Here is a 26,740-nt window from a genome sequence, read left to right on the forward strand (position 1 = left end):
ATATGGGTATGAATGTACTCTACAGAATTTTGCAAAAATGTGACAACCAAAGAAAACCCATATAGTCCATTACATTGTAGGCTAGCATGGCATGGCTAAACTAAGCTTAGTTTTGTTGTGTCTGCTTTGGTATAACGTAGGCTGAATTCAATGAATGTTTCTTACCCCATTTAGGTGGGTAGATGGCCGGGCCAGTTTGCTTGAAGTCGTAAAGCCATTATTTTTAATGTTGATACTTGAAAACTTCTTTTTAAAGCATTTGAACTGCACCAACATCAGGGATATAATGCTTGTTGGTCTTTGATGTCAGCCATTAATAACATTGAATCAACATGAGTTTGTCTCACGCAGAAAACAAAGGTGAAATTCATATAGTTTTGTGCTTTGAATGCCTATCAGTGATCCTGTAAGGCAGTAATAGACAGCAGTTGAAATGAATTATGGATTATCTGATGCATTTTTGCAACAAAAAGGGAGCATATAGTTGTACAAGAAACATGACATGCCCTTTTGGCATGTGGTGTTTCTTTTACAACCTTAACTCCTTTAAAAACCTTATTTTGTGCTTATTTTCCTTCTTCTGAATATCAAAGCCAAAACCAAAATACCTAACCACTTCAGTAATCAGAATAAACCCATAAACATTTAAAAATCCCTAAGGGAACTCTAAAAGCATTATCCTACTGGACTTTGATTTATATATCAAGCAAAATGCTTGTAAAGTTTTTCTGGTATGAGCTCATTTCATTAAGATTATTCTTCTCCATACTCTAAATCACTTTTTGTGCCTTTCTATAATTTTTTTTTTTTTTGAAGTTCTCTTTTACCAATCAATTCCTGATAACCCCAATATTTGTCAAATCTGTGCCTTTGATAATTCTTAAGGTATTATTTTTCCTTTACTTGGCATCTTGATGAAAATTTTTTCCAACCCTCCTCCTTCATTCTGGTATGCTTTCATGGATCATAGGACAAACTTACTTTGAAGAGAAATGTAATTTATGAAGTATGAAAAATGCTTTCTCTCTTGGACACCAGTTTCCCACAAGTGTTTATCTTGGTTGTTTCCTGTCCTTCCTTTCCGTATCTTTCAAAGAATCCCTTCTTTAAACTGGCAGTGACCTCTGTCAAGCTGACATTATGAGGTAAGTTGGGACAATGACATAGTGGCTGAGTAGAAATTTTTGGCTGGTCAGATGGTGGAACTGGGCCAAGCCAATACCATCACTACCTAACTGCTGGTTAATGGTGGGTAAGAGGCATATAGCTCTCTAGTAAGTAGGCGTTTAAGAGGTTTAAACCTCCAGAAGTTTGGATGTCTCTCATGGCTCATGGGACATCACCCCAGAAAGAAAGCCCTTTCTATACTTCGGAATTTTAATTGATAAGAGTGTTTATTGACAAAATCTTAGTTTTAAACTTGTTTCAGGCTAAGAAAGAGATGGAAACATTAGAGGAATTTCTTGACAGTCAACTGAAAGAAATGGAAGACTCTGCAAGTCAGGAGGGTGGAAGTTCTGCGCCGGAAAAGTCCTCACAACAAGACAGGGTAACCACAGACTCTCAGGACCTCATAGAAGGGATGGCCCAGGTTTTGGAAGACCCAGAAGAAGGTACACCTTTCCAGACCACTGATATTACTCCTTCCCATGAGAATAAGAAAGAACCATTAGCCTCCTCTCACTGTTGCCTTCCAGATTTCTCCACTCCCTCTGCTTCCTTGTTTTCTAACTTTTCCCTTTCCTATGCATTATCCCTCTTTGTCCCCTGTTCTTCATATGCTTCCTCCTCCTATTGATTATTCTTTACCTCATCTGTACCCCAGGAACCCTCTATCTTGTAATATTTTCCATAATCACATTCTGTATCAGTTTCATTTGAGTCATCCTTAATTCACCGTATAAGGTAGGCTAACTCCTGTTTGTGAATCATGATATCAGCGAGAGAGAAGGTCCTCTAATTTTCTGTTTCCTGTTATGAAGTGAAATGATTGTATGTAAGAGTAAAGGATAAGTGGAAAAGAGTGAGCTGACATAACTTACATGGCCACTGTACTGTATAGTGCTGAAATTAATATGTATAGGCCTCTGTGAGGGATAGTGGACACAAGGAGGATGGGGGTTCAGGAAGAGTAGGGGAATGAGGCTCTAATGCAGATTAGTTAATGAATGTTGTCACAGTTTGTGAAAGAAATACATTTATAAGTAGTGGATATGAAAAACAAGTGAAATCGGTAACTAATGTGGCCATGAGATAGTTCTGAAGATAAGGGATGATTCCCAGTGGAAGTAGTGGAAGATGGGGTGTAGAAGAAGGAACAGTGGGAAGTTTGCTTCATGACCCACATTCACTTGATAAATGATGCTTTTCTCTATGTATGGTTACTGTTTACATATATTTACAGATATGAACTTACATATATTTACAGATTTGAACTTTCACTACTGCATGCCATAGGATTGAACACAGGACCATATGAATGGTAACCAGTGACTAAGATCATTATACCACAATTAGCGGGAAAGTTACTTGGCTCAGACCATGTTTTCTGTTATCAGCAGTGAGTTGGGTACTTTTAAGCCAATTATAGTTTAATGGTCTTGATCACTGGTTATCTTTCTTATGGTCCTGAGTTCAGTCGATTCATAAACAAAGAGCTTAGAAAGTAAAACGTGATATTCTAGTTGTAAATATGAGATATACTTTTAACTTTGAATTAGAACAGATTTATTTCTTAATCATTGATGGCAGTAACAATGCCTTGTGCACAAAAAGGAACATTCAATTGAAATTACAGTGCAAGTAAGCAAATTAAACCTTTCATAGAAATGAGGAATGGGGTGGGCAGGGCAGCTAAATTGGGATTCATTTGCTTTAGCTTCATAACAGACAAGATTTCATACTCCATGCATAATAGATAAAACAAGAAAATAAACATTAAAAAAAAAAATTTGATACAGGGAGACAGATTGCTGGATAAAAGTATAGTGTTTTAATGCCCTCTGATTTATAAAGTAATAATGTAGGAAATAATGAATAGAAATTTGTAAATATCACTGCTAATTACGCCATCTGTAGCAGTTGTTTTGACTTATGCTCACCTTGTATTATTTTCTGTGTATCAAAGTATATAGTGCCTTTTTGCATTTACTTTGATTTTAACGCAGTTCCCATCAGAAGCACCTTACTAATTCTTAAACTAATTATATGATGAATAATCCAAGTATAAATACATAATTATAGCTCATAATTAAACTACTTGCAAATGTTTGACTGTCAGAACGTGTATTTATTGTCTAACTCTGATATTCACTGTTCTCTTTGGAATGGTCTTGCCCAACTCATGCACCCAAAAGCATTCACATTTATCTAAAAAGTGGGAATATTAGGAGGGAAATGAGAACCACTGTCTGACTGTGCCACTCAAGCCTTCAGCATGGAAAGCCCAATCCAGAGGGCACTTCACTGTGGCCTCACCCTCCCTGCACACAAGTGTTACCATGTGATACCACAGGAGAGTGGTGTAGAAAGGCCTGCATTACAGTCTGAGGCATTATTGAGTTATCACTCATATTCCCTGCATAGTGCAGAAATGAAGGCTACCCATAGTTGCTATGTAAATGTCGTAACATGGGTATGCAGTTGAAAAATACAGCAGAGATTACCTCTCCCTGTATAACTCCCAATGCTTTGCAGAGAGTCAGATGTTTGCACTTCCCAACATTTAAGGGTTAAACATTTCAATGATGTTTTGTCCAACAGTCCTTGTTAGTAATGATAATCCTTTTGAAGAAAAGTATTTTGCCTCATTTGAAATTTGCCCACAAGTTTGTATCCACTACTGTGAATGAATTCATGTTGATAGAGCCCTCATTGGCTGCTTGAATTGAGGTAAACAATGACTGATCATTTTGAATATCTGTATCAAAGAGCCACAGCCTTCTCTTTTGTATGCTAAAAGTTTAGATCTGCGTAGCTTGCTGCTGTACAACCCTTCGTTCTTTCAATGTATATTTCTTTTCAACCAAAAATGAACACAGTATTCGAGATAGAGACATATCAGTTAATTGTAAAGAGTTTGGATTACTGTAATTTCTTATACTTGTGGTTAGTCTGTGGAGTATAGAATTTTGTTCTCTTGGTTTACTGCTTCTGCACAGTGCTTACTTAGCCATAGTTCATGATAGATTGCACCTAAGTCTTTTTCTTCATATACAATCTGTATCTTAACAGAAGATATACTGTAAATTGTCTGTGATTAATAATTTTTTCTCTGTATGTAATTACACAGAGGATGAACCCTAAAATCGTGATTGCTCCTGAACAGTTATATTCTTTGTAAAGATAAGATTTGTTTCTATATTTTGATTTTTACCTACAGGCATATATATGTGATTGATGAATTTCAGCTCATAATGGGTAATTTCTTTTATCAACAGATACCAGCTCAAAAAACAAGAAGAATGCTGACAAAGTAAGTTTTGCAATTCAGTTTCAGGGAATTTATGTATGTGTGTGTTGTTGTGGTTGTTGATGTATGTGTTAATTTTTTACGTGTTATTACCTTTTTTGCATGAAATGGGGAGAGAGTTTTGCACTCATGGGCATTGTCTCCAGAACTTTGTGTGCCATCAAGTAACCTTTTGAACCTTTGTAAGTTACCATCATTCACTGTCTCCTTCGTTAATTTACTCCAGCCATCCACCACCCAAAAACAAAACCAGTACTTCTTAACTAACATTCTTTCTAACTACTTTTTGTCCAGTTTTTGTCATGTATCTGGTTACGTTGGTGTTACATCTCTTGAAAAATTGGTCACTTGTAAGTATCTCTCCAAATTGGTTTCTCTTCTCTGTACCCTATCAATCAACTCTTTGTAATTACTGTTTCTGCTGTAGAGGGAGAGAGTTTTACCCTCATGGGGCCCCATCTCTTGAAAATATTTTAACATAGAATTTCTTAGATTTATGTTTGCTGTCTTTGTTAAAAACATGTCCCCAGTCATTTTATTTCTTCATTCACCACTCTTTTACTATAAAAGCACTTATTTACATCTTTCTTAACTACCTTCTTGCTTCAATTTCATGTCATGTTCTCTGGTTGCTTTTTCCTTATATCTCTGTCCATATGATTGATTTGTTTTAGAAATTTAAATGTTGAGGTTAGGTCACTCTACCTTCCAAGGTAGACAAATTTAGTCTCTTGACGTTCCATGTATTCAACATTTTTGAAATATGATAAATTAGATGATCGGGTAAGTTGTATTTCATGTATTTATTGCACACAGAGCTCTTCAGAATGTTCTTACACAATGCCCAAGTTGATATTCATCTGCATATTTAGAATAATTCAAGATAAAGTAGCTAAAGGAGCTGGAATACTTACCCACAAGTACAGACAGGACCACTCGTCAGTAAAATGATACAGTAAAATGTATTTTTGATACATTTTCTCTACAAAATTCTCTTCAGAAGGTTCTTATCAAATGCATAAATTGATAATCATCCTCATATTTAGAAAAATGTAAGAGAAAATAGCCAAAGATATGGTGTGACAAAACCCTAAGATAGTGTATGCCAGAATTAGCCAAACTATACCAGAATAACACAGTGTATGCTCTCCATATTGCCTGGTTTGTATTCATATGAGTTAGTAACAAACTGTTTTTTCCCAACATGGCATGGGCTTACCATGCCTAAATGAAAGGCCTTTTTAGAGATTAATGAGATCTTTTCAGGTGTTTGTAGACCTATAGTTTAAAGGTAGAAAAATTATAGGGAAAGCAAAAAATTATATGAGACACAAAATATCAGAATTTAGCTGTTTGAGGGTAAAGGGGGTATTATAATGGTTGCTCTTTGAGTGGCTGATCTCCACAAAGAAAGTAAGGGAAGCAGTATCAAGGCACATGCCTTGGTTCCAAGTCTTGGGGGCAGGGACTCTTGCAGACATCTTATGAAAACAGTGGCCAGGCTAACACATGAAGAAGAGAGAGAAGCACCACAGTGGCATACAGAAAGGGATGGTTGAAGAAAGGGGATGTCAGGAGAGTTAATGAGACAAGGATTTTGATTCCACTTTGGTCAACAGAAAAGTATGGACTTTGAAGTTTTTTTTATTTACTTCAAAAAACTTTTTTTTCTTAATACCATAAGACGTTACAGTGGTTTTCTGATTATACCACACAAGCACTTTAGAAATATACTTCATACCTCAAGGGTCTAGACTCTACTGGCAAGGAGAGTGGTGTTATGTTAAACAAACTTGTGGGTATCTTTACGTTGGGGGACCTAGAAGCTCTTGCCACATTCTTATACATTTCTGACTGTAGTGATGGCAAAGTTCATTCTTTTCTTGGCTATGTCCAGCATGATTATTGTATTTAAGTCAGCAACACTTCTAGTGCGCTCTTTTCTCTTGGAAGGCATGAATGAGAGAAGTACATACTTGGAACAAAAATAAAACTGGTAGGTCACAAAGATGCAATATGTATGCTGACCGAAGCAAACCAGTAGAATGGAGTATTGGAAAGTATACTACAGATTTGCTAATAATTGAGAAAATTGTTGTGAATGATAATTAGGTATACTGAAAATTTTCAACAAATAATCAAAGGTTTTAATACTAAACCCATTAATAGTGATGAAATGCTGTAAGCTAGAAAGAATTCAGAAATGCTTTACAAGTGAAATTGAGAGTATGGAATACTTGTGCTACAGTGAAAGGCTAAAAGAGTTGCAGTTGTACAGTCTTGAAAGAAGAGGAGAACAATATATTGAGATGAATAGGCATGCAGAAAATTTTCAGCAGATAGTCAAAAGTGTAGATACTAAACCCATTGATCATGAGGAAATGTAGTAAGCTATAAAGAATACAGAAATATTTTACCAGTAAAATTAAGGGTATGGAATACTTGAACTACAATGAAAGGCTGAAAGAGTTGCAGTTGTACAGCCCTGAAAGAAATGGAGAAAGATTGACTTATGGCAGCTAATTGGAAGATGGTAATTAAATTCATTAGAATATAGCCTCATGTTTGCAAAGAAACAGATTAGATCTGTAACTATTTCTGGTAATATGAATGCTCAACAAGAAAGATGGAGGGGATATTAAGTGTTTTACTCTGTGAAACTAGGAAACTTCTGGAGTAAGCATCGATACTTTCAATACTTCCAATAAATGGTTGAGTAAAGTCCCAGATGATAATTACAAAGAAGTGTGATAGTAAAAGAATGCAGTGTAATAACAGAAGCAAGATATGTAATAAGCACTGTGTGTTATCCCTGCCCGAAACAAAAATCTTATTGTAGTTACTTGTGGATATGTACTATACCATCTGTCATGGATGCATCCTCAGATTCTCTTGGGGCTTTACTTGTTTATGATAGAGAAATGATTTTTATGCTTCAAGATCTGCATTTTTATCTCATGTAATACCTGTACCATAAAATATGATGTTTTGAGAGAAAATGTCAAAATTAGGATTGAGGATATTCATGACCATTTTTGAGTTTATTATCCTAAATGAATTATGAAAGGATAGAGTGATGAAGGGCACATGTGGAGAATTTTATTTCTAAAGTCAGAGAATATGAATTGGTTTTGAAGCAGGGTGGCAGTGTACTAGATGGAAGGACTAAATGGGACAATTTGTTCTGTGATATTGAGTGTTGTGGAACCTGTTTGTGTATGGACATTAGATACCTTGTATTCATTAGTGATATGAAAACATGATTTAGGTGTGTTATCTTAATTTCATTGCATTTCAAATTTTAGGGAGCTAGGAGCACTCGAAAATTGCAAATAATGAAGAACAGGATGGAAGATGAATTTCAGAAGACCAAAATAGAGCAGACAATCAAGGATCGCCTTCAGAAGTTAGGACTTGAAAATATTGGTGAGGCTTTCATGTGTTTTGCTCTCTACTTAACGTTAATTGTGAAACTTTGCAGCAAGTTTCTGTATCATCTTTATGATTTGTAGAATTTCAGCTTTAGAAATACATATGAGTATACATACCTCAGGCATGTAAGTCTTCCAAGTTTATGATAAAAATAAAAAGCTTTTTATTCAGGTGGCTCTACTTTTTTTTTTTTAGATAACTGGCTGACTGCTTTTGCTTAAAGCTAAGGGGCTGTTTAATTTTTTTTTTTTTTTTTTTTTTTTTTTTTTTTTTTTTTTAGATAACAGGTTGACTGCTTTTGCATAGAGATAAGGAAATAGAATATTTCATAATGAAGGAGTGCATTGGTTGTAAATCATATTGGTACATTCTGCTGTTGGGCTGTTGAACAGCATTCATGCGCTGAGAAGCCTTTTACTTTAGAATGTAAAATGCCTGGTGACATGAGAATTTGACTTAATTTTTGTATGTACCACCTTTCATTTAGTATTGAAAATGGTATATATCATGTAAACAGACTGTGTATAAGCATTAATGGTTTTGATTTTGTGCAACGGAACTTTGCAGTGCTGATATGAGTTGATTATAGATGAATAGTGAAGTTCCTTCATGCATAGGCATTTTTTCTGTTACAGCAAGTGGTAGACCAGTTGTGTTCAGTCATCATGGAAACTGTACCATGTTAGGAGATTGCACTGCAAAAAAGTTAAAGGTTACTGTGAACAAAACTAAAGAAATAAGGTGCAGTAAGAGGATGAAACTGGATGATTTAAGTATGACTTTGAGTTTGATTAAGGTGGACATGACAGCAGGTGGATCCATGGGGGCAGAGGTGGAAGAGGGGATTAAGGTCTTGGGTGAATTAAAAAGCATGTGGAAGGGAAGGCCTCTGTCTGTAAAGGCAGAAGTGGATATATTTGAAGGTAAGCTAGTTTTAACACAGTGTTCTGTAGATGCAAAAGATTGCATCCATAAATGCAAAAGAAAGGAAGAGAGTGTATGTGCTGGAAATAAAGTGCCCGAGGATGATATCTGGGTTGATCATATAAGAAATGTTGTTTTCAGAGTTTTTGGTTGTGAATGTGGTGTGAGAGGGTCATTCATATCATACATAGATTTATTTGCATGTGGAGAGGATGAGGGAGAAGACACTTGACAAAGAGATTGCATGAATCAGAAGTCAAGGGATGGAAGGAGAGGTAGTCTGAAGAGGGGATGGTTGACTTTATGTAACAGACTCTGGAGATTTCAAGAGGGTGAGAGATTTGCATTATATAGAAAGAATTGTTGTGGTGTGGGATATCAGGGATGTGTTCTTAATGGATTGAATAAGGATGTATTTTTTATATGATTACCTAGGACCAGTTTCTGTAAAAGGCTCCTGGTGTTGCTAAGGACCCAAAACTGTGCTACTGCCAGTTGTATGGAAATATAGACTCCTTTGGAGTGAGAAATTCTTTGATGAGACTGTACTTCCAGTGAAATAGCCTCATCAAATGTTACTTTTCACTCGAGTTGTAACATTGAGCAGGTGTAGTCCAGTGATCTCAAAAAGATATATAAAGTGATTTATGTAAATTATGGAGCAGACTGTGAGGCTTAACTGTTGATGCTAGACTTTTGGTTTCAGTGCATCATAAACAACAGCTAGAGTCTAGACTAATGCAAATGAGGCTTTTGTGTGTTTGTTTGTGATGCAACCTCATGGAGGTAGGAATATTAATTAGCTATAAAGAACATTTTTAGTACACACCCATACAGACATGTATTATTTTTATTATTGATTGGAATGGTAACAGCTGCACGTTCATTTTTCACAGGTAGAAAATTTGAGTTGAAGATTTTAACCCCAAATTTCCTGGAAGATGAGGATACAAACAACCCTTTATTGTCCCAAGAAGAAACTGAAGCTTTCCAAAACATGATTGTTGATCTTTTGGTAAGTAAGCTTGAAATTTCTGTATTTTTTTATGATATTTATGTAACTATAGACTTCCTGTATATTTTTTGGAGAATTTATTTCTTGCATTTTTTCTGTAAATAATTTTCAAGTATATCACACAGACAGTGTTCTATTGCATCCATACTTGAGCAGACAACTGTCTGAAAAGCACTTCTTGATTTGGACACAAGCAAAGCTTATGGCCCTGATGACATCCATCCTCTTGTACTGAGAGAGTGTGTCTCTGAACTTGTGCCTGTGCTTTCTCATCTGTTCCGTTTCTGTTTAAAAACCAAAACTCTTCCTTCTCCTTGAGAACATGCTTTAATACATCCTATTTCTAAGAAGGGTGATCATTCTGACCCCTCTACCTATTATTCTATTGATTTGACATCTACCATTTCCAAAGTCTTTGAATCCCTCTTCAACTCCCACATCATTAAACACCTCGAAAATCACAGTTGTCTGTCTGATCACCAGTATGGCTTCTGTAAGGTGAGATCCACTTATGATATTCTTTCTATCTTACTAATGTCTGGTCATCATCCCTGAAAGATTTTGGGGAGTTATTTGTAGTTGCCCTCAACAGATCCAATTTGACAGTGTGTGGCATCAAGGTCTCATCTCTAAGCTCCCCTGTTTTGGCTTCCCTCTCTCGCTTTGTTTCCTCATATCTAGCTTCCTCTCTGGCCAATATATCACTGTGGTTGTTGATGGATCATCCTTCCCCCTTTTCTCCATCAACAGCAGTGTCCCACAAGATTCTCTCCTGTCCCCTACACTTTTCTCCTTTTTTTCAATGATTTCCTCCCCTTCACAAGTAATCCAATGCACTCATATGCTGATGACTCAACACTGCATTCATTTACATCCTTCAGTTCTATTCCCTCTTCTCTCCTTGATCTGCATCTCATCTTAACACAGCTTCCTCAATAAACTCTGATTTGGACAGGATATCTCAGTGGGGTACACAAAATCTTATTAAGTTTGATGCTTCCAAGATCCAATTTCTATCCATCTCTCTATCGAAAACTCCTCACAACTCCCAGCTCTTCTTTTTCTCATTCTTGTCCTTGGGTAATTAGTTTTTTTTTTTTTTTTTTTTTTTTGTGTGTGTGTGTGTGCTCCTACACAGCTGATTAACGTATTTTGGAAACTGCTGTTTTGTGTATAATTTATGAGCCTATCATAATTAACTTGTATTTTAACTACCAGTCCTTTCTTTTTAACCTATAGTTGATTTATTGTTGATTTATTGTTGTTAGCAGTAGTCATAGTTCACAATATCACTAAAAGTTGAGTTCTTTTCTCAGAGTTGTAGACCCAATAAGAACAGGTAAAATCTTTTTTTATTTTGCAATGTTATCTTCGTATGAAAATGTAGAATCTTGACATTTAGATCTCAAGTATTTTTCCCCATAATACATCAGTAGGTCTTAGAATAGTCTAGATATTATTCTAGCCAACTTTTGCTCTAACTCATAGAATGAATCCACATTATGTGCCATATTTTTCAGTATCGCTGTAAGATATTTGAAAAATAACTTCAAATTTTTGTGAATTTTCTCCTCAGACACTTCCACATTTCAAATGATTTATTCTGAAGCGATTCATGCTGCCATTGCAAGAAATCTGAAATGTCTGAATTGTGAGGTATGACAGACACAGATTGCTGTGGAGTATCATGAACCACATACAGTATAACTTAATGTACAGTTATGGGATGCAGTGACAACAATCAGCTTGTTCAGAAATGTAGGTTGAGATCATCGCTGTGGCACATGCATCTTCTTGACCAAATTACATATGAGTATTCCTCTGAAACAAGTTTGCAAGCCATGTATGATGTTATATTCATTGGTCATCAGAGGCTTAATAAAAAAGTGTCTATTTTTCACTAGGTATGCTTTTTCTCATTCATATTTGATGCCTATAGATATAAGAGGGTGTAATATTAGAATGCAAAGGTGAGTAATGTGGCAGTTGAGGGAATAATTGGTATACATGGGGTGTTCAGTGTTGTAAATGGAAATGGTGAAGAGCTTGTAGATTTATGTGCTGAAAAAGGACTGGTGATTGGGAATACCTGGTTTAAAAAGCGAGATATACATAAGTATACGTATGTAAGTAGGAGAGATGGCCAGAGAGCGTTATTGGATTATGTGTTAATTGACAGGCGTGCGAAAGAGAGACTTTTGGATGTTAATGTGCTGAGAGGTGCAACTGGAGGGATGTCTGATCATTATCTAGTGGAGGCTAAGGAGAAGATTTGTATGGGTTTTCAGAAAAGAAGAGTGAATGTTGGGGTGAAGAGGGTGGTGAGAGTAAGTGAGCTTGGGAAGGAGACTTGTGTGAGGAAGTACCAGTAGAGACTGAGTACAGAATGGAAAAAGGTGAGAACAATGGAAGTAAGGGGAGTGGGGGAGGAATGGGATGTATTTAGGGAATCAGTGATGGATTGCGCAAAAGATGCTTGTGGCATGAGAAGAGTGGGAGGTGGGTTGATTAGAAAGGGTAGTAAGTGGTGGGATGAAGAAGTAAGATTATTAGTGAAAGAGAAGAGAGAGGCATTTGGACGATTTTTGCGGGGAAAAAATGCAATTGAGTGGGAGATGTATAAAAGAAAGAGACAGGAGGTCAAGAGAAAGGTGCAAGAGGTAAAAAAGAGGGCAAATGAGAGTTGGGGTGAGAGAGTATCATTAAATTTTAGGGAGAATAAAAAGATGTTCTGGAAGGAGGTAAATAAAGTGCGTAAGACAAGGGAGCAAATGGGAACTTCAGTGAAGGGCGCAAATGGGGAGGTGATAACAAGTAGTGGTGATGTGAGAAGGAGATGGAGTGAGTATTTTGAAGGTTTGTTGAATGTGTTTGATGATAGAGTGGCAGATATAGGGTGTTTTGGTCGAGGTGGTGTGCAAAGTGAGAGGGTTAGGGAAAATGATTTGGTAAACAGAGAAGAGGTAGTAAAAGCTTTGCGGAAGATGAAAGCTGGCAAGGCAGCAGGTTTGGACGGTATTGCAGTGGAATTTATTAAAAAAGGGGGTGACTGTATTGTTGACTGGTTGGTAAGGTTATTTAATGTATGTATGACTCATGGTGAGGTGCCTGAGGATTGGTGGAATGCGTGCATAGTGCCATTGTACAAAGGCAAAGGGGATAAGAGTGAGTGCTCAAATTACAGAGGTATAAGTTTGTTGAGTATTCCTGGTAAATTATATGGGAGGGTATTGATTGAGAGGGTGAAGGCATGTACAGAGCATCAGATTGGGGAAGAGCAGTGTGGTTTCAGAAGTGGTAGAGGATGTGTGGATCAGGTGTTTGCTTTGAAGAATGTATGTGAGAAATACTTAGAAAAGCAAATGGATTTGTATGTAGCATTTATGGATCTGGAGAAGGCATATGATAGAGTTGATAGAGATGCTCTGTGGAAGGTATTAAGAATATATGGTGTGGGAGGCAAGTTGTTAGAAGCAGTGAAAAGTTTTTATCGAGGATGTAAGGCATGTGTACGTGTAGGAAGAGAGGAAAGTGATTGGTTCTCAGTGAATGTAGGTTTGCGGCAGGGGTGTGTGATGTCTCCATGGTTGTTTAATTTGTTTATGGATGGGGTTGTTAGGGAGGTGAATGCAAGAGTTTTGGAAAGAGGGGCAAGTATGAAGTCTGTTGTGGATGAGAGAGCTTGGGAAGTGAGTCAGTTGTTGTTCGCTGATGATACAGCGTTGGTGGCTGAGTCATGTGAGAAACTGCAGAAGCTGGTGACTGAGTTTGGTAAAGTGTGTGAAAGAAGAAAGTTAAGAGTAAATGTGAATAAGAGCAAGGTTAATAGGTACAGTAGGGTTGAGGGTCAAGTCAGTTGGGAGGTAAGTTTGAATGGAGAAAAACTGGAGGAAGTGAAGTGTTTTAGATTCTGGGAGTGGGTCTGGCAGTGGATGGAACCATGGAAGCGGAAGTGAATCATAGGGTGGGGGAGGGGGTGAAAATCCTGGGAGCCTTGAAGAATGTGTGGAAGTCGAGAACATTATCTCGGAAAGCAAAAATGGGTATGTTTGAAGGAATAGTGGTTCCGACAATGTTGTACGGTTGTGAGGCGTGGGGTATGGATAGAGTTGTGCGCAGGAGGGTGGATGTGCTGGAAATGAGATGTTTGAGGACAATGTGTGGTGTGAGGTGGTTTGATCGAGTAAGTAATGTAAGGGTAAGAGAGATGTGTGGAAATAAAAAGAGTGGTTGAGAGAGCAGAAGAGGGTGTTTTGAAATGGTTTGGGCACATGGAGAGAATGAGTGAGGAAAGATTGACCAAGAGGATATATGTGTTGGAGGTGGAGGGAACGAGGAGAAGTGGGAGACCAAATTGGAGGTGGAAAGATGGAGTGAAAAAGATTTTGTGTGATCGGGGCCTGAACATGCAGGAGGGTGAAAGGAGGGCAAGGAATAGAGTGAATTGGATCGATGTGGTATACTGGGGTTGATGTGCTGTCAGTGGATTGAATCAGGGCATGTGAAGCGTCTGGGGTAAACCATGGAAAGTTGTGTGGGGCCTGGATGTGGAAAGGGAGCTGTGGTTTCGGGCATTATTGCATGACAGCTAGAGACTGAGTGTGAACGAATGGGGCCTTTTGTTGTCTTTTCCTAGTGCTACCTCGCACACATGAGGGGGGAGGGGGATGGTATTCCATGTGTGGAGAGGTGGCGATGGGAATGAATAAAGGCAAACAGTATGAATTGTGTGCATGGGTATATATGTATGTATCTGTGTGTGTATATATATGTGCACATTGAGATGTATAGGTATGTATATTTGTGTGTGGACGTGTATGTATATACATTGTGTATGGGGGTGGGTTGGGCCATTTCTCTCGTCTGTTTCCTTGTGCTACCTCGCAAACGCAGGAGACAGCGACAAAGCAAAATAAATAAATATAAATAATATTAGATTATTTCACTATAATGAAGAGCATCTCTGCTCCATACTTATGATTATCCTTGTTTCACAATTTTTTTCAGAGTGCAAATGCAGAGGAGTTAGAAGAAAAAGAAAACCACAGAAAGTTAGAAAAGAACTATAGCTTCAAATGGGATGATAGTCAGTTGGCAGAAGATGAAGATGAGTAAAACACTTAACTCAAGTTTTCATGAAACTGAATTGTGGTATAAGACTGATGATTTGGATTTGTGGACCTTTAAATTAAGATATGAGAAACGAGCATTGACATTGGTCACAGGAAATGCTCAGCATTATAGTGATCTGAATATTTTAAAAGAAATGCTGTATGTTTTTTAGTTTACTTTGGAAATTTTTTTTGGTTTCTTATTTGATGAAAACACAAAAAGTGTGTTTTGGTAGTTAATCTTTCGTGCTATCAGTACTAGAATTTAAGATTTTAGATTCATCTAAGGGAAGAACTAATGCAAGACCATATTCATAATTATATTACAGTACTGGTTGCATCAGATTATTCATTTACACGATCATAAATGGTCAGCCCCGGAGCAGTTATGATAGTTCAACTTGCCTTACTTAAATAATGTTATGTTAATGTAAAGTGCACAAAATACGGAAATTTTAAAAGAAAGTAGTCACTGTCTACTCTTTCGTATCTATTTGAAGCGACACCTGCAATTACATAATTAAGTACTGTGACCTTCCTTTATGCCATATTCACAAGAGGGAAATTTGCAGGTATGCAAACTACTTTTTGCAACCAAATTTTATTTATACCAAGGTACGACTCACACTTTTAGAGTTGAGCACAGTTGACATACGTTTGACTTGAAGTAAAAATTTATTTTGCAGTTTTCTGAATGTACTGAAAAGATATTAAAAGACTGTCAGAGTAACAATGGTAATGACAATTAAAACATGGGAGACAGTAAAAAACTATTGATTTAAGAGAATAAGATTGAAAACTTGATAAACAGAGAACACAAGTATACATTTCAAAGGAAGTGATATTTACTTTATGATTGTCTATGAATAATGTACAAAACAGTAAAAGGATGTTTGATTACTAATACAGTAATAGAAGAATACTGTAACAAATAGAACATGGTAAACAATAAGATACCGTGGTATGTTAAAAAAACGTATGTGTGCATATCACTGGATCATGTGTACAGCTTCTTGATACCAGTTTCTTGGTGGTTGTTGTTTATTTGTGAGGATGTGCAATAGTAGCAAACTTGAGTTATTCTCTTAGTCAGTAATATGGCACCTTTAGTATGTCCTGCATGAGCTTCTGCAAGTGATGAAAGTAAAATAAATGTTAACCCCAGACTAGAAAATGGTGAGGAATCCTTAGCACTTGGCCCATTGTACAACATAAAGACCAGCACAACCATCACCCTTCTTTACACATGCCTGGCATTATCCTCTTTTAATGCATAAAACAAGAGAATGAACTGGTGAGTAAAACACAGGTAGTCCCCACTTCAGGCAGTGGATACATTCCCAAAATTACTTCATTTTTCTATAGACTTTCATACATGGATTAGAATATATTCTTTAGTCAAATTTTTCAACTCCCATTTCATTAGAATATCACCATTTAAGTTGCTTATGTGACTTTTGCACTGTTATTGTATATGTGACTTTTGCACTGTTATTGTATACAGTAGCTGTAGTTTTGCAATATTTATGAAAATTGAAGGGTTGTTTTGGGGAAACTAGCATTCTTTTAGACTTATCCAATAGTGTATACTTTACTTACACTTACATCTCATCTACTCTTATTCAGCTCCCAGAATAGCTTGTTATTCTCTTGAATTTTAGATTCTCATTCATTTTTCTTCCAAGGTCATCTTTTAATTCCTTATATGTAACATGTGTCATCCTTTTAACTTTTGCTGTTTGGGGCTATGTATTACATACAGTGCCCTACATTCATCACTAAAACAAGGGATGAACTAGGTTGTGCAATTACTGTAAAGCAGATCAGGTACTACCATACTGAATTAGTGCCTTTATTTCTCAACTGGTTGAAGACAAAACTACTTTCATTGGGACTACTTAAAGTAAGCACAACTTGCATACTCATAAAGTTCATTCAGTAACAGTCACAGTATTTTGTTTTTAAATTGCTGTTACTGTTTGATTTAAACTTGATATAGTAATGGATATTCATCAAAAGGGGAACTTTGATGTTGGCATTTTACAGTGGAAACATACACTCATTCATACTAAATTGAAATATACCAACCCCTCATATGGATAAGGGAGACCAGCACTTACACATGGAAAATAAAGGCCTCCTCTTTCTAAATCCATGAGTATTTCGGATAAGGGAGACCAGCACTTACACATGGAAAATAAAGGCTTCCTCTTTCTAATTCCAGGATTATTTCACTCCTTATCTATGGAATGAAGAAGTAAAAAATCAAAATATTAAAAGCATAGGGTTATAACATTTCATCATAAGAATCACAGTTTCATATCATTGTAGAAGACTGTTAATTACTTTCATGACTTAGTAGTAACAACTATTAAAAGTGTATTTTGATTTTTTTTATAAAAGTGTTTCATTAGAATTATTTAAACATCAAATTAGTAGTCATGGTAATCTTTTCAAGTTACCACTGCCTCTGATTAGTTAGGCCCCAGTGTCATAAACTGTTTCTCATGGTCAATGAAGAGATGAACATGGGTGTCGTACCATGCAGTAGCCATTTTTGTTCATTTACTTCTTTGAGAACTTTTCATTTTATATTGAAAACATAAACACAGTATGAGACATGCATATCTGTGACATATGCCTAATATTTAGATTTTCTGTAATTAAATTAACTCAAAAAGACTTCTGTCCATTTCTGACAGAATCATATACAGTATGTTGAAAGAATTTTTTTTTCTTTCAACAGGTAATCATGATTTTGAGTAGAAACATAGGATCAGTAGCTATGTTGCTTCAAAGTTATTTGTAGTACGTTGAGATGGCTGATTTTTTAGTTTTAGCAAGCTTATTTCTGTTAGCTCATGAAATCATATTTTTGCTATTTTGAAATAGTCATTGGCTAGATTAAGTTAGAAGTCACTCACAGAGCTCAAAGGGACAAATTAATGTTCATTGAGTAATATTTCAGATGGCTTTTCTTGGAGTTTGTTTGATATCTAGTCCTTATACCCTTGTACCTTTATTTTTAAAATGGAAGTATTAATCTTGATGAGAGTAAACCTTATACATATCTCTTACTGTTTATTCTCAAAGGAATGCTGTTAGTTCTTGACAGTCTAATATGTTCATCTTTTAAAGATGCACTGGGTAACTACTTACAAATCCAACAGTATAATTTGCAGTACACGCCATCTTCACACATTTATGAAAACCAAATAATTATTTTAATGGTACATTAGTTCTTTGCCAAACTACCTCTTTTCTTTAGTATCTTGTGTTGATTACATACATTTTGCTGGAAATGGTAGATTATGTAATGTACATCTGCTAGAAATAATGGAAGTTATTAGTGTGTTAAGAGAAAATGATATTTACTTTGTATTTGATTTTATTTGCATGTTTTAAGTAATGTAATTTCCCTGGTTGTCAAAGGTAATGAAATTTACAAGGAATTTATAAATAATAGGGGTTAGATATTACTTTGTAAAATTAATGGAATTTATTCGGCTGTCAGCATCAGAGTTGACTGCTAACCGCTAGATGTTTTCATATGAGATAAAGACATGAAAAGAAAGATTAATGTGTGAATATTAATTATGCTGATAAAATTCAGATGATAGATCAGATTGTTTGGAAATTGTTGAATATGCACCTTTTCATCTGCATTACTTAACAAATAGATGAAACACTATACCCATATTCTAATGATTTTGGGGATTTGTAAAGTGCTAGAAACTAATGGGGTATTTAGTGCTCTCTTCTTTTATAATAGTGAAAGTGCAGTTTAAGAAAAGTTACTTCTCTTTGGTTAGGTACTTATGCGACCCCAGGACACCTTTTGTGTGGCTGCTCTAACCTTGAAGCTGCTCTTCATGTGGAAACAGGGTAAGGGAACTCCTCTGGGGCAGAGAGGTCCTTCGAGTGGCTTTGCTCTTGTCTTTCCACAAATGATGATGCATCTTCATCAGAGATGACCTCTCACTTTTGGGGTTACCACTTGCGGGCATTGTCTGTGAATGCCTACATCTCTTAATTATTGTCATGATTATTCTTGAATATGGTGTTAATGGAATCCACTTGCAATTGGTAACACAGCAAGAGAGGTCACCTCAAGAAAGGCTGTATCATCATCAGTGAACAAAAAGAGAATGATGTTGTCAAGGGCCTTCTCACCCCAAATTAGCCCACCTTACCCTGCATCCTTGAATTTGTAGGAGCCCCATAAAAGGGGTCCTTGGGTTGTATATAATGATGATAAATCCTTGAATATTGTGCTGCATTTAAAAATTTTATGTTACAAACACCAGCATAACAGTCAAGTGTTATGATTTTCAATAAAAAGAAAGTGTTGTTTGTTGTTGACTGCAGAGCCAGTTTTATTTTATTTATGGATTTAGGATGACATATTGAACATGAGTAGATTTTATTTTTGGATGTATAGATGACATATTGAACATGAGTAGATGTATGTTACCACAGTTACAATACAGTATATACATATTTTTTTCCTCTTTTTCTTTTCTCACCCTTCCTGCCTTAGTGAGGTACCATGAGGAACTGAATTTTACTCCTTCTCATCCTACTTTTAGAAAGTGATAATGCAGGTGGGAAATATTTCTAGTCTTCTGGTCTTACTCTTCTTAATTGCTATGTGTAAGATGCAGATGTATGAATTACATTCTTCTTTCTCTATCCCAATGATTGCCATCTTCCTAAATTCCGCAGTGATTTTTTGCAAAGATTATAAAGTGCTTTTACTGTTCTTATGATATAAAGTAAAAAAAAAACATTTTTTTAATGTTTTATGTACTGCAAATTCTTTTTGGTTCCAGCAAGATCGAAACATTTTATAGCATGGGATGCTTTTTATGAGTAAGATTTAGTGAAGTAATATTATTGATTTATATATAATTGACCTAGGACCCCTTTCTTGAAATCATGACAGCATACATTTTGGATATAGATGCTGCAACAGGTTGAATGATGTAAATTTTTACCCTGACAGATCTGACTGGATAGTGGTCACTGAAAAGATTAAATTTAAATACAAAATTGAATGAGTCCTTTAAAGGTAATGATCTAATGACAAACACAAAAATATGCCAAGAGAAAATATTACAATCATTGGACTAATATAAAAAAAAAAGAGGAGTAGTACAAAACAGGAGCCACCAAGAGACAGTAAATAGATGAGCTGAAGAGCATGAAAAAAGGCAAAAAGTTTAGCAACAAGCAAGAATGAAAGAGCTTAGTGAGAAAATATAGAACGCATATGTGAATAAATGAAAATTAAATTCCATAAAAGGAAACAGAGAATGAATGAAGAGAGAGTTATAAAGAACCTGGAAAGGAACCCAGATTTACTATTCGTACTTGAACAAATCTAAGACAAAAATTTTTTTTTACAGAAATTGGACAATTGATATGGCAAAGAATGTGAAAAATAACCCCAAGAAAATATGCAGATTTTCAGCTGAACAATATAAGTCAGTGTTCAGTTCAAAGTACAGCAAGAAATTAAATGAAGTGGGTAACCAACAAAATGAAAATACACTCATAGACGTTATCAAAGGATAATAAAATCAGAGTGATTGATCAGCTCAGAGGGAATTCAGCTTCAGGACCAGGTGGAATCCCAACTATCTTTCTCATGAAGACAAAAACAGCAATAGCTAAACCACATTGTGTTACTGACGAGGCAAGGCTAGGACGAAAGCAAAATTGCTGACGTTAACACATGGCATATGTATCACCAGTACACAAAGGAGGATCCATGCTAATACCTAAGCAGTACAAGTAAGTGTGCTTAACTTCATAGGTATTCAAAAGCTTTGTAAGAGTGATAAAAGAGCACATTTTAGAATGTCTGATGAAGGAAAGCTACATAATTGAAGGCCAATGGATTTGTACAAAGTATACATGAAAGTTTAATGCAAAGAGAAAGTGGATATGGTTAGTGTCGATTTTTCAAAAGCATTTAACAAATTAAACCACTTGATTTTGCAAGAGAAAATAGCTGAACAAAACTTAAAGCTTTAAATTCCTCTTTTGGGTTTCCTTTCCAACCCTATAGGTGGATAGAGATGCTTTGTGGAAGGTTTAAGGGTATGTGATGTGGGAGGTAAGTTGCTAGAAGCAGTGAAAAGTTTTTATCAAGGATGTAAAGCATTGTGTACGAGTAGGAAGAGAGGAAAGTGATTGGTTACCAGTCAATGTCGGTTTGCAGCAGGGGTGCATGATGTCTCCATGGTTGTTTAATTTGTTTATGGATGGGGTGGTTAGGGAGGTGAATGCAAGAGATTTGGAGAGAGGGGCAAGTATGCAGTCTGTTGTAGATGTGAGGGCTTAGGAAGTGAGTCAGTTGTTGTTTGCCGATGATACAGCGCTGATGGCTGATTCGTGTGAGAAACTGCTGAAGTTGGTGACTGACTTTAGTAAAGTGTATGAAAGAAGAAAGTTGAGAGTAAATGTGAATAAGAGCAAGGTTATTAGGTTCAGTAGGGTTAAGGGACGAGTAGATTGGGAGGTAATTTTGAATGGAGAAAAACTGGAGGAAATGAAGTGTTTTAGATATCTGGGAGTGGACTTAGCAGCAGATGGAACCATGGAAGCAGAAGTTAGTCACAGGGTGGGGGAGGGGACAAAGGTTCTGGGAGCATTGAAGAATGTGTGGAAGGCGAGAACGTTATCTTGGAGAGCAAAAATGGGTATGTTTTAAGGAATAGTGGTGCCAACAGTGTTATATGATTGCAAAGCATGGGCAAAAGATAGGGTTGTGGGGAGGAGGGTGGATGTGTTGGAAATGAAATGCTTAAGGACAATATGTGGTGTGAGGTGGTTTGATCGAGTAAGTAAAGAAAGGGTAAGAGAGATGTGTGGTGATAAAAAGAGTGTGGTTGAGAGAGCAGAAGAGGGTGTGTTGAAATGGTTTTGTCACATGAAGAGAATGAGTGAGGAAAGACTGACAGAGAGGATATATGTGTCAGAGGGGAGGGAACAAGAGAAGTGGGAGGTAGAAGGATGGAGTGAAAAATATTTTGAGCGATCAGGGCCTGAACATACAAGAGGGTGAAAGGCATGCAAGGAATAGAATGAATGGGAACGATGTGGTATACTGGGGTCGATGTGCTGTCAATGGATTGAATCAGGGCATGTGAAGTGTCTGGGGTAAACCATGAAGTTTTGTGGGGCCTGGATGTGGAAAGGGAGCTGTGGTTTCAGTGTATTACACATGACAGCTAGAGACTGTGTGTAAACGAATATGGCCTTTTCTGTCTGTTCCTGGTGCTGCCTCACTGGAGGAGGAGGGGAAACTATTTCATGTTTGGCGGGGTGGAGATGGGAATGGGTGAAGGCGGCAAGTCTGGATATCTACATGTATATATATGTGTATGTATATGTATGTATACATTGAAATGTATATGTATGTATATGTGCACGTGTGGATGTTTATGTATATGCATGTGTATGTGGGTGGGTTGTGCCATTCCTTGTTTGTCTCCTTGCGCCACCTCGCCAACGCAGGAGATGGCGGTTAAGTATAAGTATAATAATGTATTGCTGCTGTGATTATTATTATTGTTATTTATTCATTATTTATTTATTTGTTTTGCTTTGTCACTGTCTCCCGCGTTAGTGAGGTAGTGCAAGGAAACAGATGAAAGAATGGCCCAACCCACCCACGTACACATGTATGTACATACATGCCCACACACGCAAATATACATACCTATACATCTCAATGTATACATATATATAAACACACAGACATATACATATATACACATGTACATAATTCATACTGTCTGCCTTTATTCATTCCCATTGCCACCCCACCACGCATGAAATAACAACCCCCTCTCCCCTCATGTGCACAAGGTAGTGCTAGGAAAAGACAACAAAGGCCACATTCGTTCACACTCAGTCTCTAGCTGTCATGTAATAATGCACTAAAACCACAGCTCCCTTTCTACATCCAGGCCCCACAGAACTTTCCATGGCTTACCCCAGACGCTTCACATGCCTTGGTTCAATCCATTGACAGCAATATACCACAGCAGTATACCACATCGTTCCAATTCACTCTATTCCTTGCACGCCTTTCACCCTCCTGCATGTTCAGGCCCCAATTACTCAAAATCTTTTTCACTCCATCTTTCCACCTCCAATTTGGTCTCCCACTTCTCCTCGTTCCCTCCACCTCCGACACATATATCCTCTTGGTCAATTTTTCCTCACTCATTCTCTCCATGTGACCAAACCATTTCAAAACACCCTCTTCTGCTGTCTCAACCACACTCTTTTTATTTCCACACATCTCTCTTACCCATACATTACTTACTCGATCAAACCACCTCACACCACATATTGTCCTCAAACATCTCACTTCCAGCACATCCACCCTCCTGCGCACAACTCTATCTATAGCCCATGCCTCGCAACCATATAACATTGTTGGAACCACTATTCCTTCAAACATACCCATTTTTGCTTTCCGCGATAATGTTCTCGACTTCCACACATTCTTCGATGCTCCCAGAACTTTTGCCCCCTACCCTACCCTATGATTCACGTCTGCTTCCATGGTTCCATCCGCTGCCAAATCCACTCCCAGATATCTAAAATACTTCACTTCCTCCAGTTTTTCTCCATTCAAACTTACCTCCCAATTGACTTGTCCCTCAAACCTACTGTACCTAATAACCTTGCTCTTATTCACATTTACTCTCAGCTTTCTTCTTTCATACACTTTGCCAAACTTATTGTTATCATTAATGTAATTTTCTCTCTTGTTTGCTACTTCCTGCAGAGAAAGGTAATGCCAAGAACAATTGAGGATTGGCCTATTTGCTCACATCCTCTCTCTAACTGCCATGTATAATGTGATGTCCACCCCTGACTTCCTCAGCTAAGCCCTGCAGATTTTTCCATGGTTTTCCCTGGTCACTTCATTTGCATATTGTCCTCTTTCCATCACATCGCTCTGGTTAGCTCTTTCCCATGCATGCCTCACACCCTCTGCATGTTCAGGCCCCAGTCAATCAAAGCATCTTTTCCATCCTTCCACCTCCTCCTTGGTTCCTCCCTTTTTCATGCTCCCTTTTTCCTTGTTCCCTTCTCTTCTTTTATGTATACCCTCTTATTTAGCTTGGCCTGACTCATCTTCTCCAAATGGCCAAACCATTTCAGCATGCCTTCTTCATTTCTCTCTCATACATACTAATCTTACTACCACATCTCTCTCATACCTTATCATTTCTTATTCTATCAACCCTTTTCACACTACACATTGTCCTCAAACATATGTGTGTGTGTTTATGTACATGTACATATATATACCTGTATATGAGTGGATGGGTCTTTCTTTGTGTTTCTTGGTGCTACCTTGCTAATGTGGGAAATGGCAATCAAGTATAATATATATAGGAAGTAAACTTGAAAAATGCTGTGTTTTTTTGTCTCCATTAAAGCAGACTGAATTAAACAAGATAGGGGGAGTACAGAAACACTTCACAAGTAAAATCACTTGACCGGAGCATATGAACTACTGTGAAAGATTTAAAAACTATAGCTTTTTAGTCACAAACATTGTAGGGAGAGATATATGATGATGTATACTCTACAATAAACAGAGGAAATAAAGAATGATGTTAAAGCTGAAAGCAACTAGGCAAAAATTATGCTGAATCACTAAAACAAGAAAATCCTGGAGACATATTAAGATGGCTTCAGTCAAAGATGCAAGACTGCCCTGTAAGGAGGTTCTAAACAATTATCTAATGTGATTCTTTGTGATCTAAGTTTGCTTGGAGTGACTACAGTTTCATGGCAAAGAAGATTAGACTCGAAGACAGTACCGGATAAGCTTAGAGTAGATAACTATGCCAGAGGAGTAGCTGCTGAAAATATCGCATTATAAAAGAAGCTAGACAAGTAATAGGATAAGGAGAGGTGGTTGACAGAAACATCAATATGCAAGAAGCAAGTCAAGTGGGGAGCTATGTGCTGGCCCCGCTGCTATGGCAAAATCTTGGTTTAGGTATTCATGGGTATGTACACCCAACAGACTACAGGCCTACCCCTCTCTCCAACACCCTCACATTCCCCTTCCTTCCCATCAGGAGATTAAAAAGCCATGGTGACATCACACACTGCTGCTGCAGACCAACCTCTCCCTGTTCACCTATATGCCTTACTCTTTTAACAAAAACTCATTACTACCTCTAGTAACTTTCTCTCCACACCTTGTATTTATAAAACCTTCTATAAAGCATCATATCAACTCAGTCTCACTCATTCTTTGGTTCCATAAGTGGCACTTTCAAATCCTTCTGTTTCTCAAAGTGATTTTTACAAATTCTTCAAACGCCCAATTCGCATATCCTTTACCACCCCTGAGGTTACATAGTTCCTCCCCATGCTGATGCCCTTTGCATGCCACAATGCTCAGAACAATCACTGCCTGCCTAACAACCACAAATACTCAACACTTGCACTATAGATTAGAGATCCTCTCGGTACAATCACATAATTGTTTACAACAGCATTAGTCCTCTGTCACCCAAACCACTCCATAAATAATCACCAACCTTCAAATAGAAATAAAAAACCTACCCCTCCCTCTCACTTTGGCAACCTCTACTGGTAGATATTCCTACCCCTCGCAAATCTTACACTGACAAAAATTTACACACTAAAATGACCCAACAGGCATTTAACAACCACCCTCTCAGCTGAGTCTAAAACACTTTTCCATCAATGGCCATTCTCCCCAACACCATTAGTCACACTTTCCTGTCTATGATCTGGACATCACTCATCAGTACAACACTACCAACACTGTTTCAATATATCCCAAGACCCTTCTTGCCTTTGATGCAGTTACTATAAGGAAGACACTGAACACTTACTACTCAGTTGCCATGCACTCCCTCTGCCTAAATGAACTCATAACATCACTACACTGTATGACCTACGGTCTTGACTGGTGGATGTCGACAGCCTCTTGATTGCTGCAGAAGCCTCATAAAGGGTTTTAAGACAGGTATTACATTGACATATTTCTGGATGCTAGGGATTTTGGGGAATTTGTTGTGTAGCCAAGAGTAGTTAAAGATAGCTGTAAGTTTTTGGATGGCAAATGGGTTATTGGGTTTTATGAAAAGAAATTTGATTTTGTCAGGGCCTGTAGCAGGAGAGGTTTCTGAAAGGTTTCATTTGCATTGATTGTATCATCAGAAGTGAAGGATGGGTGGGCAGTTGTTTCAGGACAGATTTTGTGTAGGTTTGTTTTGACTTTCACATTTATGGGTGAGGTTGATTTGTGGTTGATTTCAGAGTATTGTCTCATGAGTATGTTTGTGTGTTCTTTGGGAGAAGGGATGCCTATAGAACGTGCCAAGAGTGCCTCATGAGTCGGGGCTGGATTAGTATATTAAGTGTGGGTGTGCTTTAACATGGACCAGAGTTGGTTGCTATGGGTCTTGTGTTGAGTAAGAAGTGCCAGTTTTCATTTTGTCTTTCATTGATGAGTTATGGTGTTATTTAGAGTTTGGATTTTTTGTTTGATTTGTGCTATTGGTGAGTGGTCTGCCTAAGCTGGTTTCTTTGTTTTATGAAGTGTTTAACTTGTTGGGAGAAGTTCAGTTTATATTTCTATGTCCTTGTGGTATGTGCTTTTTGCTGTCTTGGTTGGTATTTTTAGTGGTGTGAGATAGCATTATTTCAGGACTGGAAATCATTACTGAAGTTTGGGAGCTTTGTTCCCATATACTGTGTGAAGGCTAG

General features: G+C 37.2%; 1 protein-coding gene across 4 annotated transcripts in view; it reads left to right on the forward strand.

Moving 5' to 3' along the window:
- The window catches only part of LOC139763177 (uncharacterized), a 56,488-nt gene extending 37,032 nt beyond the window's left edge, over positions 1 to 19,456 (forward strand). For all 4 annotated transcript variants that reach the window (XM_071688898.1, XM_071688917.1, XM_071688926.1 and 1 more), the window contains 5 exons: positions 1,430 to 1,613; positions 4,440 to 4,474; positions 7,777 to 7,897; positions 9,724 to 9,842; positions 14,850 to 19,456. In XM_071688898.1, the coding sequence (XP_071544999.1) occupies positions 1,430 to 1,613; positions 4,440 to 4,474; positions 7,777 to 7,897; positions 9,724 to 9,842; positions 14,850 to 14,957 (567 nt within the window). In that variant the 3' untranslated portion in view covers positions 14,958 to 19,456. The remainder of the gene's footprint in view (positions 1 to 1,429; positions 1,614 to 4,439; positions 4,475 to 7,776; positions 7,898 to 9,723; positions 9,843 to 14,849) is intronic.
- Positions 19,457 to 26,740: the final 7,284 nt, after the last annotated feature.

This window comes from Panulirus ornatus, chromosome 3 (genome assembly GCF_036320965.1).
Source record: "Panulirus ornatus isolate Po-2019 chromosome 3, ASM3632096v1, whole genome shotgun sequence".
Classification (NCBI taxonomy): domain Eukaryota; kingdom Metazoa; phylum Arthropoda; class Malacostraca; order Decapoda; family Palinuridae; genus Panulirus; species Panulirus ornatus.